This window comes from Echeneis naucrates, chromosome 9 (assembly GCF_900963305.1).
Source record: "Echeneis naucrates chromosome 9, fEcheNa1.1, whole genome shotgun sequence".
Classification (NCBI taxonomy): Eukaryota; Metazoa; Chordata; class Actinopteri; order Carangiformes; family Echeneidae; genus Echeneis; species Echeneis naucrates.
Window position 1 is genome coordinate 306,540 of NC_042519.1, and position 16,843 is coordinate 323,382.

Consider the following 16,843-nt stretch of genomic DNA (forward strand, 5'->3'; position numbering starts at 1 on the left):
TTACTTGTGGTTTCTAGAGTCTCCGAGAGTAAATCAGGAGGCAGATCTTTCATTTATCAGGTTCCTCTTCTATGGAACCAACTTCCAATATCGGTCCGAGGGGCGGACTCAGCAATTTTCAAGACCAGGCTTAAACATTTTCTGTATGACAGCTTATAGTTACAAATTTTAATTCCTCTACTCTTTAGCTATGCTGTTGGGGTCAGGACTGAGCATCCCCCCCTCCCCTCTCTCGCTCCCTCCCACTCTCAACCCAACCAGTTGAGGCAGATGACCCCCCGAGCCTGGTTCTGCCTGTTAAAGGAAGTTTTTCCTTGCTACTGTGGCCAAGTGCTTGCTCATCGGGTGATCTTTCGGGTCTCTTTAAATAATTTTATAAAGAGTTTGGTCTAGACCTGCTCTATGTATAAAGTGCCTCGATGGAACTTTGTTATGATTTGGTGCTATACAAATAAACCTGATTTGATTTGAACAGCACAATGTTTAAATAGCAGCAATGGTGGCGCACAGTCACAGCCAAACTGAGCTCCAGAATTGCTTCATGAAAAATAGCAAAAAAAAGCTTTTTTTTCCTCAGCAAAATGTAATGAAAACCAGCAGAAATAAAGAAAACACAAAAAGTGACAATGATGAGTAAAAAAAAAAAATGGAGAAAGTTGATAAAGATTTGGAGGAAATCAAAATGTCATTTAAAGATATCTCACTGATAGATACATTCATGAATCTGAGAGAAATCACTGAATTGAATGAAGTGATTAAAGACATGATCAAAGCGAAGGATCAGAGAACTGATGAACTTGAGAAATGAATGGATGATTTGGAGCAGCATACTTGTATGGAGGACGTAATTGTTACTTAACTGACAACCACACACCAGAGTTTTGTGCGAGTTGCAGCCGGTGGAGGTGTCAAGTCCACCGGCCCAGCCTCCAGAGCTGCTAGGCCCTCGGGAGGAACTGGAAACTCTGGAGAGGCAAGTAATGCCGTTTTTTGAGAGCAATTGCAATATTGTGGCCTGTCATACCCTTCCCAGAAAGAACCCCAGTTCCAAGCCAGATATAGTTGTAAGATTTGGAAATCGAAAACACAAATCGGAATTACTGAGACAGGCTAAACTGCTGAGGGGAAGCGGCATATACTTGAACAGGCATCTCACAAAAAGGAATGCCGAAATCGCATGGCATGCTTGTAATCCGCAGAAAGCAAACAAAAAACTAAATCATAATAAAGCTCAATGGACATCCAGGGGAAGCCAAAGTTGTTGTCTTATTACTATATAATGAAGAAAGTACTAATTCTGAGCCTCACAAAACTGAAGCTGAGAACGGAATCCCCTGAGGCTGTGCTGTAAACCACCAATGTCATACAAATACAAATGCACAAGGTGCAAACATGTTCCATGTGCTATTAAGCTCTGTTTAAGTATCACTATCCAGTGTTGCCATGTCCAATTTGTTATATCGACTCTTGGGTTTTTTGTTTTTTTTTTGCTTTGTAAAATCGCTTGCAAATATCAGTGGAGGTTTTCATGTTTTTTGGGCTTTTCTTCTTTACACGAAAAGCCAAGTTGTTTCTCTTGCTAGATCTGGCCACACTGTCACTGACATAACCAGACTCTGAACTAAATAAAGGTACCCAGTGTACACGAAACTAGCATTGTTGTGATTAGCGTCACAGTAATACTAATACTTAGCCAGCCATCCATAGCATCAAAAACCAAAGACAGAGAGCAAGTAGAGACATTTAAGGAGCTGAAAAAGACAGAGAAAACGGAAGAAAACAACGAAACAACCAGGTAGGTGTTCAGGACCATCTGAAAGCCTGAAGAGAAATTCCCCAAGAACAGATGAATTGATTATCTGTCAAAAGGGGAGTCGCAAAGTTCTGACGTAGTGACAGTTCAGTTTTTACTGTTCACTAACTCATATACAAAAACAAGTTTTTATTCCAGATGAGCTTTATTCTGCTGTAAGCAGATGACAAACAGAAAATACTTTAACTCTAAGAATAAATAGAGAATTAATGAGATGTGATTATTCGTGAAAGGCAAAAAAACTTCAACTGAAGAATAAATGTGAAAACCAAAGCTACATTTTTCTTTTTAAAAGCTTGTAGAACATTACAAAACATTTCTGCATAGATAGACTCTTATTCAAAATTTGTGTTCTACATTTGTGAAGAAGTTAAATACTAAAACATACAGCTATGATATGACTCCAGTCTTCATGAACAACCTACAGGAGTGATTGCTCCAATATACTGAGATAATATCTGATTTGTTTTGAGCTTAGATAAGTAACTCTAGGAAATTGATGGAGCTCAGCTTGTGGGGCTTATTCATCTTAACATGTCATGTCAGAATCACGCTACAGAGTCACACTTGTGACTAAACTACTGCTAACAACAACCCCCCAGAAAGCAAAAAGATCGATCCACTCCAATTTCACCTTCAAAACAGCTGGCTTCAGGTATCAGACAGTATCAGTCTTTTACTACCCCTCAGGGAAAGAGCAGTGGTCTGTTTAAACGTGCTACATGTAATAAATGTTATGATGCTGTGATTTGTCCTATTATTGAACAGGGTGGTGACGTAAAGCAGGTTGGAGTTTAATGCAGAGTAAGATAAGCTTTTGAAAGTGGCTGAGGTTAAGAGAACAATGTTACAAAGTGCAGTTCAGTATAGTAGTGATGGCAGCTTGTAGCACCAGAGGACATTTCTCTGACATCACCTAACAGAGTCCAGCTGTGCTTAAATCCATGGAGGGTTCTCCACACAGCCACTGGAAGAGGAAATTAAAATTTTAATTTCAACAAGATGTTTGATGATGGTATCTAAAAAGACCAATGATTAATATTAAAACCTAAATTAAAAAAAAAAAAAAAATATTTAAACTAATTTTGTCACTTCCTTCTTCAGGAATATTTCACCAGAATTGTTGGTCATATGCTTTAACAACACTGATCCCTGCTCTCAGCTGACCTGGAAAACCATGTAAATGTGTCACCGTGACTTGACATCAAAATCACACAAGATTTAATTATTTCATATCAATTATGGCAGAATTTAAAAGATATTTATTCAGTATTTTATATTATTATTCTCTCTCATGTTGGTCATTTTGGGCTTCTGTACAGGTTTGACTGTAACTTCTGCTCCACGTTATGAGTGTAGACCTCTGCCCAGACGCCCCAGCTCTATAGTGGCTCAGCTCATCCTACAAGTTTTTCTAAAGGCAACTTAATTATAAATGTGTGTGGGGCTGACTGTTCTCAGACTGTCTCAAAGGTGGTGACCAATGATGGTGTCTAACCACTTTCTATACGCTAGGGCAAATCGTCTTTGCTCGATGTTTGAGCACCTGTCCAAAATGCGATCCACAAAGCTGTGCTCAGAGGGCAGGTTTGGGGAGGCTGGCAGTAGGACACCTCTCTTTAGTCGCTTGTTGTCACGTTGGTCTGGTAGTGATGCCCTGTCCACCTCCATTGGTTCAGGAACACACCCATGTTCATGCCTAGTCATGTCCTGCCTAGAGCCCTCAGGAGGGTCACTTTTGCTGATGCGCACAGACTGGCTGCCTCCGTTACTGCAGTGGTGTTGGTGGTCCTTCTTCAAGTGGTGCCACAAGTAGAACACTTGCCGCCTGCAGGGCAAACACATTAGTAATTGTTAGTACAGGAAAAGGAACCGGGTCTAAGTTGGTTCTCTGGCCAATGATTGACGACAACCACCTCACAAGTACTGCTACTACTGTGTTTGTGTGTATGTGTTGCTAGTCGGGGGTGGGGATGGATCACTTGTGTGTAACACAGGTTTTATTTATAGGACTGAGATTGTTTTTAGTGCATTTTTAGTTTGATTGTTTTTTTGTTTTTTTATTTTAAAATTTCCTCTTGCTGCTAACTTCTCCACAGATACTTGGTATTTATTTAGATAGATATACTCTATTTATTCCAGGCTGGGAAATTCTAGATTTTATTGCCTTTTAGACAGATTTTATCTTTTTGTTAAATTAATTTTATTGTTTGACTGATTTTAACTTCCTGTTGAATTGATTGCATCTTCCATTTAATTTTGCTTGTCTTATTGTGTAACATGGTGTGTTTTTTTCTTGTGGGTGTGTGAAGCCCACAAAAACAAATTCCAATTGACGGTGTCAACAACATGACAAGCGAGCATTAAAATCTTGAAATGTTAAGGGGTGCTAATGGGCAAACAACAGCTGAGTTGCCACAAATGTGCCACTCTGGAATCTGAGCATGTTAGTTGCTAGTTTGATTCCAGGCCAGCCAGGTTCTTTCCTGCAGGCCATTCTTCCTCCCAATGTCCCATTTCATATCCAATCAAAAAGAATGGAAGTCCCCGAATAAGGTCAGGGGTTTCATCCCTGCCCTAAAGTGTCCCAGATACTTAAGTCCATTGTTGAATTTTGGTATAAAGGCTCCATTAATATGAAATAAATAAATCTAGAAGTTTTGTTATCTCTTAACTTCTTCTCACCACTACAGCCTGCAGGACGAGCATCTGACATGAAGGGTATATGAGACAGGAAGTATAGTCCTCTCATGAGGTCAGAGGTCAGGACAACACATTACAAAACCACAAACTCAACAAATAAATGGCAGATGATACAGACTGAAATCACATATTTGTTGGTGATGACGATGACAAAATGGAGCTGCTCTGATTCTGACTTTGATCAATTTAAAGACTCTGGCCCTGTATGAGATACTTGATCATGTGCCATGTGCCTGATCTGATGCCAATTACTTTGTAATTGACATTTTGTTAACAGCTAATGTGAATACTAATGTTACATGTATGTATTTAAGTAACTTGAGGATTAGATTCTTTTTATGAAATATAAATGTTTTTTAATATATAGTACTGGTGTCTCCAACCTCCAAGTTACACTTAACACACTTACACAGATTGTTTCTTACTCTGGGTATAGTTCACCCCAGTGTCACTAGTGGCCTCACCTATGACTCCAGAGGGTCTCGTGTCCAGGGAAAGACTGGATCAGGTCTGAGCACAGCTCTATCTCTTGGTGGAAAAGCTGCAGTATTGTTGAGGAGCTGCGCTGTGTCTCCTCCGTCTCCTCCGCCTCCTCGTCCTCTTCGTCCTCCTCTGCTCCATACAGCTCACCGTTGGCCTGAGTGTGGCTGTGACGGTGGGGGCTGGTGCTGGGCCAGTGCTGGGGTAAACAGATGCTGAGGCAGGCAGCAGTCTGACTGAGCTCAGTGATCAGCTCCTTCAGTAGGAACTGTCGATAGTGGAAGCCACTATGGTCTGACACATGCATGGACACCCACAGTTTCATTGAAGAGAGCTCATTGTGGATCACCTGTACACGGTAGAAACAGCAATACAGGGGTTAGATACAGGACCAAACCAAACTTTAAGACAACAGACCAGGGCAGAACACACTAGATTAACCAGACCAGACAAGGGGAGTCCAAACTACATAATATCAGATCATACCAGACTCAACAGGGGAGCAGTAAATCACTACAGTTATATTGAGGTGATGAGAAAAACACTACAGGAGGATGAGGGTGATTACCTGTCTGTGCAAGAATTTAAGCCTTTTCAGGTCTTCTGTTTTTACATCTGAATTCAAGCAATCCTGAATTAGAGCGCAGGCGCTGGATTGTGTGAAAATACTCTAACGACACCGTAGGGTTACGGTTAGAAATATGTGAAATATGTAAAATTAAGATAAATTAATTAAAACAATTCCCCCTGGGGGAAACACGGCAGTTTAGTGGTTAGAGCCGCTGCCCCACTATAAGAATGTTGCAGGTTTGATTCCCAGCCTGGGGCATTTCTGCGTGGAGTTTGTTTCTCCCTGTATTTGCGTGGGTTTCCCGCAAGTGCTCCAGTTTCCTCCCACCTTCTAAAGAGATACATGTTTGGGCTAATTGGTGACTATAAATTGTCTGAGCGTCTGTCTGTCTCTGTGTGTTGGCGCGGCCACAGACTGGCGACCTGCCCAGGGTGCGCCCCGCCTTTGCCCAATGTGAGCTCAGAATGGCTCCAACACCTCTGAGACCTGGAAACGAATAAGCAGTAGAAGATGAGTGAATGAACTCCCCCTGGTGCTACCTTTGCGTTGCCCTTGGCCATGTGCTGCAGCACCCAAATGCGGTGGGACCAGGCATTGTAGTTGCTGGGATAGCGGCAGGCGGCATCAGAGCACACCTTCATCTCCTGGTGGAGCATCCTAGCCAGGTGATCGCTGAGCTGCTGAATCAATTCTCCATCAACTTGTTCCACTTCACCCTGCTTCTGCTTTCTGCTACAGCTCACAGCAGACACCTGACCCAGGAACTGCTTCAGCACCCAGCGTCTGCAGGGAAACATCAGGTTAGTTACCCACATTTTGCTTCGTGTTAACCACATGAGACCCATATTAAGCGATATTATACTATATACTATATATACTATCTCAGTTTTTTTCAAAACTATTTTTCCTGATAAAAGTTGTGATTTTTAAAAATGTCACCAAGTGTCCACATCAGAATCTGAAAATTTTTCTTGTCATTGTGTCAACGTGACATTGCACAATGAAATTAAGGTGTCAACTTTCAGTGCAGGGGAAGTAATATAAATAGATAAAGATCTAAAAGGAATAAAGATGAAAAATAAAAAGTAAAAAATTAACTGTAAAGAAACAAATATAAATACAAATACACAATGTTGCAAGGAATGGGCAGAAGAGCCTACTACCGCTTATTGCACGTCACTGTAAAATAATTGTATAGATTGTATGATTTCATTGCACAAAAATAGTAATGGGTATTGCACATGTTATTTATCTTGCAGCATTTACAAGTGATATGGTTGTCAGGTAGAAGCTATTTTTTTAGTCCGTTTGTCCAGGATTTTATGGATCTGAAGCATATGCCTGAAAGTAGAAGTTCAAACAGTCTGTATCTGGGGTGTGATGGGTCTTGAAGAATCCTTGCCGCGCTCTTGAGGCATCGGGAGTTGTGCAGGTCTTCCAATGGATGGAAACGGCCTCTGAATATCCACTGGGTAGCGTGCATAACCCTCTGGAGCTCCTTCCTCTGTGCTGCTGGACTTAGCTGCAGACAGTAGCTCATGACACTCTCTACAGTGTTGCAGTAGAAGAACACCAGTAGTTATTCTTCCTGAGAACCCTCAGGAAGTAGACTCTCTTCTGGGCCTTCTTCACCAGCTCTGCAGTGTGCAGTCCCCAGGTCAGGTCAGTGCTGATGTTGACTCCCAGGAACCGGAAGGCTGAGACCCTCTCCACACAGACCCTGTTGATGTGAAGTGGCTAGATGATGTGTTCCTTTTTCCTGAAATCGACAACCAGCTCCTTGCTCTTGGTTGTGTTCAGGAGCAGGTTGTTGTCGCAGCACCATGCCGTCAGTCGCTCCACCTCATTCCTGTAGATGGACTCATCCTCCCCAGAGATGAGACCCACTACTGTGGTGTCGTCAGCGAACTTGACGATGGTGTTGACGATGGAGATCCAGTGCTGAGGCTGATGTCTATGGAGAGGTGAGGGCCCACTCTAACCCTCTGGATGCACTGTCAGAAAGTCCTGAATCCAGAGGCAGGTGGAGTGAGGTAGTCAAGTGTCTGACAGCTTTGTCATCAGTCTGTGGGGGAGGATGGTGTTAAAGGCAGAGCTAATGTTTATGAAGAGCATTGGTGCATAGCTCCCCTGATGTTCGAGGTGAGTCAGGACAGCATGGAGAGCAGTGGTCACTGCGTCCTCTGTAGGCAAACTGGTGTGGGTCGAACAAGGGGGGATAAAAGTCCTAATGTGGTTCCTGATGAGCTTCTCAAAAGGACCTCATTACTACGGGAGTCAATGGTACTGGCCTGTAGTCATTGAGGTGATAGTTGATAGTCTGTTTTTTGGGGAGAGGGACTATGATGGAGGATTTAAGACAGGACGATGGACTGGCACAAGGACTGATTGAAGATCCTGGTGAGAGGGTTCCCACAGATATCTTGGAGGGAGGTGAGGCACCATCGTTGTTCTGAGCCATTTTCACTATGTGCTGGTGGATCTTGCTGCAGGACATGTTGCAGGTTGCATACCACACATTGATGATAGTGCCCCACCCCCAAACGATTAGAGGGCATTCAGCTGAAAAAAATATTTATACGGGGTACCTCTCCCTCTCACCCTCTCCTGTCCTGTGTGCTTCATGTCCAGGTACTCATCGGCCTCCTTTTATTACTAGGAAAAGAGATCACATCTCTCCTGTGTTCGCTGCTGGTAAAATCCAGAGTACAAAGTCCTTCTGTTAACGTATAAAGCTCTTAATGACCAAACTCGATCATATCTCAGAGAGCTTATAGTTCCTTACTGTCCTAGTAGGCTACTCCGCTCTCTAAATGAAGGTTTACTTGTGGTTCCTAGAGTCTGCAAGAGTAAATCTGGGGGCAGATCTCTCAGTTATCAGGTTCCTCTTCTATGGAACCAACTTCCAGTATGTCCAGGGGGTGGACTCCTTAGCAATTTTCAAGACCAGGCTTAAAATTTTTCTGTATGACAGAGCTAACAGTTCAAAAGTTAACGGTCCATCTACTCTTCATCTATGCTGTTATAGGCTTAGGCTGGTGGGGGAAGGATATTTCTTCAGCCTGATCACATCAGTCACTCTTTCTGTTTTACCTCCACCCTCCTCAACCACCCGCTTGAGACACCTTCAGCCAGGTCTTACCGATGTATCCAAGTCTCTGGGCTTTTGGGGAACTTGGTGAGGGCCAGCTGGCCCAGGTAGAGATCCCTCTCTGGGTTCAGGACTCCACACTGCAGCAGCTCCTTCCTACAAAAACAAACAGCCATATTGGTTTGTTAAAATCTAGAATCTTGCAAGTGTTAACAGCAGCTACACTTTCAAAATTAATTGTGACTATCTTAACTTTTGGCTCTTGTCTCGCATGTATCTGAGTTCAGCTTTGTCTTTTGCATAAAGAGAATGTTCACTTATTGTACATAGCTGACATTCATAAGAACACTTGTAGTTGTGGTGTTGTTAAGCTGTACCTGACATTCCAGGCAGTAGTGAAATCTGGATTCAGCAGCAGCAATGTGGAGGTGATGTCCACCAGAGCTGAGAACAAACAAAAAGTATGTGTTTTCAGTCTGTCAGTAGATCAGACATCAGCTGAATAAAGCCTCATCACCAGGACACAGTCTCCACTTAAAACTTCAAACTAAAATTAAACAAGGTATCATTTTGTCATAGGAAAGCCTGAGACATTCTGTTTACATAACTTCCATGTCTCTGTAAGACACACTCTGTGAATCTGTGTGTGCTATGTATTCTGTACGTCGTGTGTTCTTTGTACAGGTGGGACATGCCATTATGAATACCATGGATATCTCCCATCTGAATCATGTTGCTAAGGTGGTCATTAAATAGCCTCAGTTACCTTCCCTGTCTAACCAGTGTTTACGTTGGCGGTAGAGCAGCAGCTTGTTGTGGACATATGGCAGCAGGAACTTGACACACCAGCTCTCCACACCCAGCTTGTTCTCCACCAAAACAATGGGACTGCGATTGTAGCGGGCCTCTGGACAAGGGATCACACCAATCTCATCACTGAGGGAGGGGACAGGGATGTAGCTCATGTCACATATTTGTACACCACTCAGCTTTGGGGTAATTTCATTTGATAACTGGGCTAAGCCAATACTGGGATAAGCAGGCTTGATACAAATATTTACAAATTATTTAACATCAGAATGTATTCCAATTAATATTTTTTATATTCTACGCATATTATGAAATAAATTTTGAAGCAAATTGGATCAATAATCAATTAAATTTTGACGGAAGAATCTAAATTGAAATGCATTGTGGTTCTTGACAATAAGTGGGCTAACTGATTAGTTATCAAACTTACTTCATGCATTTTCAACACTGATTCTGTGTCGTTAGTTATCAGGCGAAATTTTGTTATTTAACTGGCTAACTATGGTTAGTTAAAATGTTAACTGCAGTTAGTTTCCAGGCTAACTGTAGTTGGTTTGCGGGTTAACTGTGTAATTTTACAGGGCAAAATGCGTGTAGTAATCAGGCTAACTGTGTGTAGCTGCCAGGCTAAATATAGTTAGTAAGCAATTTAACTGTGGTTAGTTACCATCTTAACTGTAGTTAGTTTCCGGCCTAATTGGGTGTAGTTATCAGGCCAGCTGTGGTCAATTATCGGGTTTACTGTGTGTAGTTAGCAGGCTAACTGTGTCTAGTTACGGGGCTAACTATGTGTACCCGGTAAACACATACGGTTAGCCCATCTACGTTAGTGACCCAGGCGTTACATGAATGTGTTTCCAAACTCCAAGGAAACTGTAGGCAGGAACAAACCCGTCATCTTTTTAGAGGGGCACAAGCTGATTTCGCTACACGATTAACTAAGTGCAGAGCGCTCTAATTCCAGGTGATAGTCAGAGCCCACTAAGAACTGAAAGTGACACCGGACACTGTACCTAGATGTGGCCGGATAGGGTCCGCTCTGTCTAGTGTTCTTCTCTCTTAGGCATACTTACATGTTCGGGTTTCTCTTGAAGGCATTAGTGATGTCTTTGACAACTCTCTGAACCAGAACGTCCACCTCCTCCTCCGACTCCGCCATTTTTAGAACACCCAGTGACGTCACAGGAACCGAACGTTTTTTTTCCGGTTTATGAGAAAGGCCAACAAGCGCGTTGATCTAAATTGAATTGTCAATTGTTTCTCCGTCATGAACATTAACATAATCTTCAATTTATAGATTAAATCACTAAAGTAAAGTGCACTAGTAGCAGAAGGTAAAAATATGGGTTTTATCAGAACAATTAATTATTATCATTATTATTATTATTATTAATAAAAAACAATTAATCCTTTACTGTATATATTTTTTATTCCTATTGCATATATTTTTTATATATTTTATTCTCTATGTGTAATGCTGCTGTTACATTGCAATTTCCCAGTCTGGGATAAATAAAGTATCTATCTATCTATCTATCTATCTAATAATGGAAAATAAATTGTTGTGTGTAATGATTACTAATGGTACCTATTGCAGCAGCAAGTATTGAGTAGGGACATGGAGAAGATATGACTCATCACCTTGAAGCCTGATCTTGAAAGCTGTGAAAGAGCCCCACTCCCTCCATTTCTAATCAATACAGGGAGTTATTTATATTGAAGAGGAGCCTGATAGTTAAAAGATCTTCCTATTGATTTACTCTTCGAAACTCTAGGACCACACATTATCTAGAGAGTGAAGTGACATACTGGATTTTAATGGGAACTAATGCACAGGTACTACAGGGGAAATTTGATCTCTTTATCTAGTTCCTGTTGTCTTTGAGGTCTTCAGCAGGAGTCAGATTTTGTGACTTTAGTAACTCAAGGCTTTTATCAGGTCTGTGTATCCAGATTCCTGTCCATCCCTGACACTCTACGAACAGAAGTATCAAGCAGGTGTTTCTGAATGTAGCAAGACTCAGAGTTGTAATTGAAGTCTGCTGTATATAATGTGAACAGGAATAGAGTGACAACAAGCCCTTGTGGAGTCCCACTGCTGCTCATTACTGTTTTAGAGATATAATTTCTCTAAAAACCTGCCAAACTGTGGCCTGTCTTTCAGGTAGTCTGTGATCCAGGAAACAAGTAAGGGATCAACTTCTATCTCTTTGAGCTTGTCTCTGAGAATATTGGGCTGGATGGTGTTGAATGCACTTCAGAAATGAAATGGCATAATTCTCATATAAGTGACACATACGTTCATGAAAGAGGAGCATGTTGTGACTGCTGCAGGCCCATGAGGGAAAATTTCTTCAGGGGTGAAAGCCAGGTCTCTCTCCTGACATATAAGATTAGTATCAGTTAAGTCTGTCCCTTTTTTTTAGTTATTGTTATTACATAACCCGACAAAGTTCTTTTCCCCACAACAAAACACACAAAGGAAATACATTTAGCTATGCACACCTTCCCAGAGAAAAACCGGAGCACACCAGAGCAAATTCACACCAGCACAGAAGGTTGCACAGAAAGGGTGCTGAGAGATTATGGCAGGAGTGGCGGAGATGAATGAAAGGATTCTGTACGGATCCAAGTGTGAATGAAGGACTCACTTTTGATACTATTGAGCCTAGGAGCTCTGACGCTTTCTGTTTCTCATACTCTCCGACTGCCCCCCGACAGGTGAGGTGTATGTTTATAAAAAAGAGTGCCATCAACGGATTAGTGAATCGGTGCTACACAGCGCACCTGTGGGTGGTTATGGATTACAAGGGCATGGGCAGGCTGGCTGTCACAATGTAGAGGACAACATGACCCACTCCAATGCATTCTTATTTTGCAAACTGCTCTCCAAGCTGAAGACTCAGGTTGAAGATCTTCTGGAGAGGTTCACACAGAGGAGGGAGTAAAAGAAGTACCAACAGTGGAAGTAGTGAGGCATTTGGTTGGTGTAGCTACACATGTTGTGAGTTATCCCCTGAAAGAAAAGGGTTTTCACTTGTGGCTTACCCTGTCCTTCATCTGGGGTTATTTAAGTCTCTGTTCCCAAGCTTTTGACCCACCTTGAGTATCAGTATAATTTTCTGCTAACATTATTTAGATAGTTTGTAACATACAGAATTTTATAATGTAGAATTTTTCCATCCTAATAAAAACTGCCTGAAACAGGTCAAAACTTACAGTTGACCTGGTTAGGGTTAGGGGTTTAGGGTTAGGGTTAGGTTAACCCTTTGCTGAATCAATCCTCTTTTTTTCACTGTTTTCTGATCATAAACGGAAATAAGTCACCAGAGGTATGATTAAAATACCGCAGTTCATACAACACAGGCACACACAACTCCCTGATGCGATCTAATATTCTGAAGCAATTTTTGCAGAAAAATAGCCAGTCTTTGACTCCCCCACCTGAAGTGAAGCCTGTAGCCTGTCAAACATTGTTGCATAAGAGAGGGAGAATGTCTGTGGAAGAAGTGTGTTGTGATGTTGGAGAACACAGTGCGGGAGTCAACTGTTTACAGGTCAGAAAGTGTGAAACCTATTGATTCAACTTGGTTCTTTCTACTATTGTAAGAATAAGACTCTACACAATGACAATATATTTATTATCTCTACCAGAGTTTACACGTTTTCAAGTGATCTAAATCGGAAGTCAGTTCACATCAGTTCACATCAAAACATTTAAGCCACGTTTTCTTCTGGTTTTGAATGTTGGATTAATCAAGTGCAGGGTTTCTGGTGAGATCCTCAACAGTGATGGTTTATTACATACACATGGTCATTCACATCCCTCAATTATTTTAGTACTTTTTCTTATTATGAAAAGTCACTGTTTTTGAATTTTTTGTCTAACTCGCACCACTTAAAAACATTCCTACATTACTATGTACAAATGACATCGATTGGTCACGTGAGGGATCTGTGGGCTTATAAACATTTGCGTATGCTGTATATCAACGGGGGGCAGCACAGCAACGTAGTGGTTAGCACTGTCACTGCACAATAAGAAGGTCAGGGGTTTGTCTCTGTCTGTCTCTGTGTGAGTCCCTGTGAAGAACTGGTGACCTGTCCAGTGTGTACCCCACCCTCATCCAGAGTGAGCTGAGTCTTCATGATAAAAGGGTCATGTGAATAAAGTTCAGTCTGCTGACCCCCACTACAAGTTGCATGAATAACATTCTTCAAATTTTTTTTAAAATCTCATCTTTTTATGATTGACATGGCATGATACTCATCTTGTGATCAGTCATGGATATGCATTTGTGACTATTTCTTTTATGTCTGTATTTCAGTTAGTAAGGGGCAAACAGGCTGAGAGGCAACAAAGAGAAAGAGTGGAATGGGGAATAATTCTGTCCTTTTTTTGAACTTTAATTAAATCACTGGCCTGCACTACGCATTCAACTCACCTGGGATGCCCTGACTAACCAACAAGCAATCAACCAGTTTATTAAACTCTACTTCACCTGGTACAGGTAAAAGAGCATTAATATAAGAAAACTGAGACACCTGCAGGTAAATTAGAGTAAACAAGGAGAAATGTAAATAACATTGTTAAATGAGTGAGAGGAAGTCCCCTGTTAGTGTCAGACTGAGGATGAGAATTTGAACTATTTTGAACCTTCTCTGGCATTGTTGATGTCATGAAGTAAGTGTTAATGATGTGTAGATTTCTGATCAGAACATCAAAGGGATCGTAGATAAAGGGAAAAGTGTTGAGGATAGCTCTCCCCCCTCCAGCTCTTTCTTATGCTGGAACGACAACTGTGTTTTGTTTGGGCCATGACCAACAATAATGTCTTGAATCACCCATTAGAATGTGACAACAGTATGACGAATGTAAGTGCAGACAAGCCCAATAAACACACTGTAGGATTTATTAATCAATGCTCTGCTGAATTAAACTAAAAACTTTGATTCATCATTATGTTCCCGACACCAAAACAACATTTTGGGGTTCACAGGACCAATCTTGCTTAAAACATCTGACCACCAAGAGAAAATCTGTCACAGCAGTGGTATATGTTCAAGTGAGCAAGGTGAGTGTACCAGTGGTCAGGTAGTTCTGATGCCCTCAGTGGATGTCAACTTCCTCCTGATAACTGGTATAGACTCCACTTTCGCTGATGCTGACATACAGTCAAATAAACTGAGCAGTTGAACTGCGAGAATCTCACTCACTCATCTTCAACTGCCTATCCATTTCCAAGTGAGGGTGAAAACAGCCATTACATTGCAATAGCCAGTCCATTGCAGGGCCAACACAGAGACGGACAAAGACGAACAACCACTCATACCTATGGGCAATTTAATGTTTCCAGTTAACCTAAACATGCACGTCTTTGGACTGTAGGAGGAAATCAGAAAATCAAACATGTCTGCTGCTACAGTGCTGATGTAACAATGTTTACAAAATGGTCTTGTCGTTCCAACAGGATCTTAATATTCCTAGACCAGACTGCATGACATTTGTGGGACAACTGTGGGATCTCTGAGCTCTGGTATGGAGCCAGCTCGGTGTGATGTTTCTGCTAGTTGGATAAGGACAAACTGCTTCCAAATCTGATCACTGATTCTTCTATTAAATCTCTGCTCATATCTTTGAGGAGAGAAATAATAAAAATGCAGACTTAATAATAATAATAATAATAATAATAACAATAATAATAATACATTTTATTTGTATTACACTTTATATTTAAATAATCTCAAAGTGCTACAGATCAACAATTTAAAAGAAGATTGGCAACATCAATAAATACATGGATAAAAGCAGAGTTTATAAAAGCAATTAGCCAAATGCTTTTTTAAAAAGATGGGTTTTAAAGTTTCGTTTAAAAACATTGGTAGCCTGACGGGTCCACGAAGTAGTCAGGAATGGCATTCCATAGCCTCGGAGCAGCAGACAAAAAGGCCCTGATCACCCATGCTGAAGAGCTTGGTTTTGGGGGCTTTGAGGGTGTTAGTGGTTGCAGAATGGAGTGAGCGTGAGGAGGCTGTGTGGGTGAGGAGTTCCTGTAAGTAGAGGGGGGCATGCCCGTAAAAGCACTGGTGGGTGAGAAGGGAGACTTTATATTCAATTCTGAGCCGGACAGGGAGCCAGTTAAGAGTTTTTAGGATGGGGATGATGTGAACATGCTTGATGTGTTTGTCAAAGGTGAGTTGAGAGTACATTTTAACGCCCAAGTTGGTGATGGATGAGGAGAGGGGGATGCTTTGGCCGGAGAAGGTGATGCTGGTGATTGCGGCGGAGCGGAGCTGATGTGGTGTGCAAACAAGGATGGCTTCCGTTTTGAAGCTGTTCAGCTGAAGGAAGCTGAGCTTCATCCAGGCCATATCTGCCATATCTTCTTACTTTCTGGTCAACTTACATAGCAATACCAAATGTAATAGCTACAGTGAAAAGTTACATCCAGGAGTATATCCACATATGTGAAGGTGAGTGCTCAGCCCCTTGCACTGTACCACAAGAGAGGATGCAGGAGTGGATCTGCCACATCTGCAACAGCTACCTCATCAGAGGAGAGATGCCATCCATCGTGGTTGCCAATAATTTGGACCTAGCACCCATTCCACCAGAGCTAGAAGAGTTAAATGTGCTTGAAAGGCAGCTGACTGCAAAAATCTTATCATTTGTGAAAATCATATCACTGCCTGAAACACTTTTGCCCCAGAGGTTGAAGTGGATCGTTTGGAGTTCATCGCTGAGCTCGAGGACGTAAACCCCTGTTAGAATAAATGTACATAAAATGATTATCACAGTATTGCTCTACTTTTACTAACCCTGCAGGAATGCAGAAACTTGTGTTTTTCTTACAGGAATTGAGATCATACCTCCGGAAGATAAGCAACGACCTTCAAAGAGGAACATGAAAACAGGAGGCGGCTGAAACCAGATTACTTCGGTTATGAACTAGCTCCTCAAAGTGTTCGTGTGTCATGTTTCAGAGGCGTAACTTGAATATGATTATACAACAAGCATCTATTCATCTACTACGTTGCAGCTGTGTGTTCCCCGCCCTTTAGAGCTGCAACATCATGTAACTAGGGACCACCCTAAGGAAATAAAGAGGGGAGAACAGAAGAGATATGTCAGAGCAGTTAGAGAATATAATTGAACATATCTCTGTCTGTTCTCCTTGCAATTAAAATGAGCGCTGTTGTCCTTTGTCTTTCTTCCCTGTGTGTTTAATAATGTTCTAGGTGGCTTAAACCTGACAGTCAGTGTAGATGTTGGTGGGGGAGCAAAGGAAGTGGGGATTGTCCTGAGATAAAGCTATGTGTCATCAGCATAGCAGTGGAAAGTGATCCCGTGTCTGCTGATGACATTGCAGAGGGG

At 41.7% G+C, this 16,843-nt stretch overlaps 1 protein-coding gene across 4 annotated transcripts; it reads right to left on the reverse strand.

Moving 5' to 3' along the window:
- Nucleotides 1-1,958: 1,958 nt before the first annotated feature.
- ptar1 (protein prenyltransferase alpha subunit repeat containing 1) lies at nucleotides 1,959-10,644 on the reverse strand. Of its 4 annotated transcripts, XM_029511304.1 has the most exons (8): nucleotides 10,542-10,644; nucleotides 9,425-9,594; nucleotides 9,036-9,102; nucleotides 8,710-8,814; nucleotides 6,107-6,350; nucleotides 5,171-5,345; nucleotides 4,981-5,116; nucleotides 1,959-3,641 (listed from the first exon to the last, which is right to left on the reverse strand). In XM_029511304.1, exons 1-8 carry the CDS (start codon nucleotides 10,625-10,627, stop codon nucleotides 3,281-3,283), a joined length of 1,344 nt encoding a protein of 447 aa, XP_029367164.1. In that variant the 5' UTR covers nucleotides 10,628-10,644; the 3' UTR covers nucleotides 1,959-3,280. The 4 variants fall into 4 exon arrangements, with proteins under 4 accessions (XP_029367164.1, XP_029367163.1, XP_029367166.1 ...); XM_029511303.1 differs by having other exon boundaries at nucleotides 4,981-5,345; XM_029511306.1 differs by lacking the exons at nucleotides 9,036-9,102; nucleotides 9,425-9,594 and having other exon boundaries at nucleotides 10,542-10,627.
- Nucleotides 10,645-16,843: the final 6,199 nt, after the last annotated feature.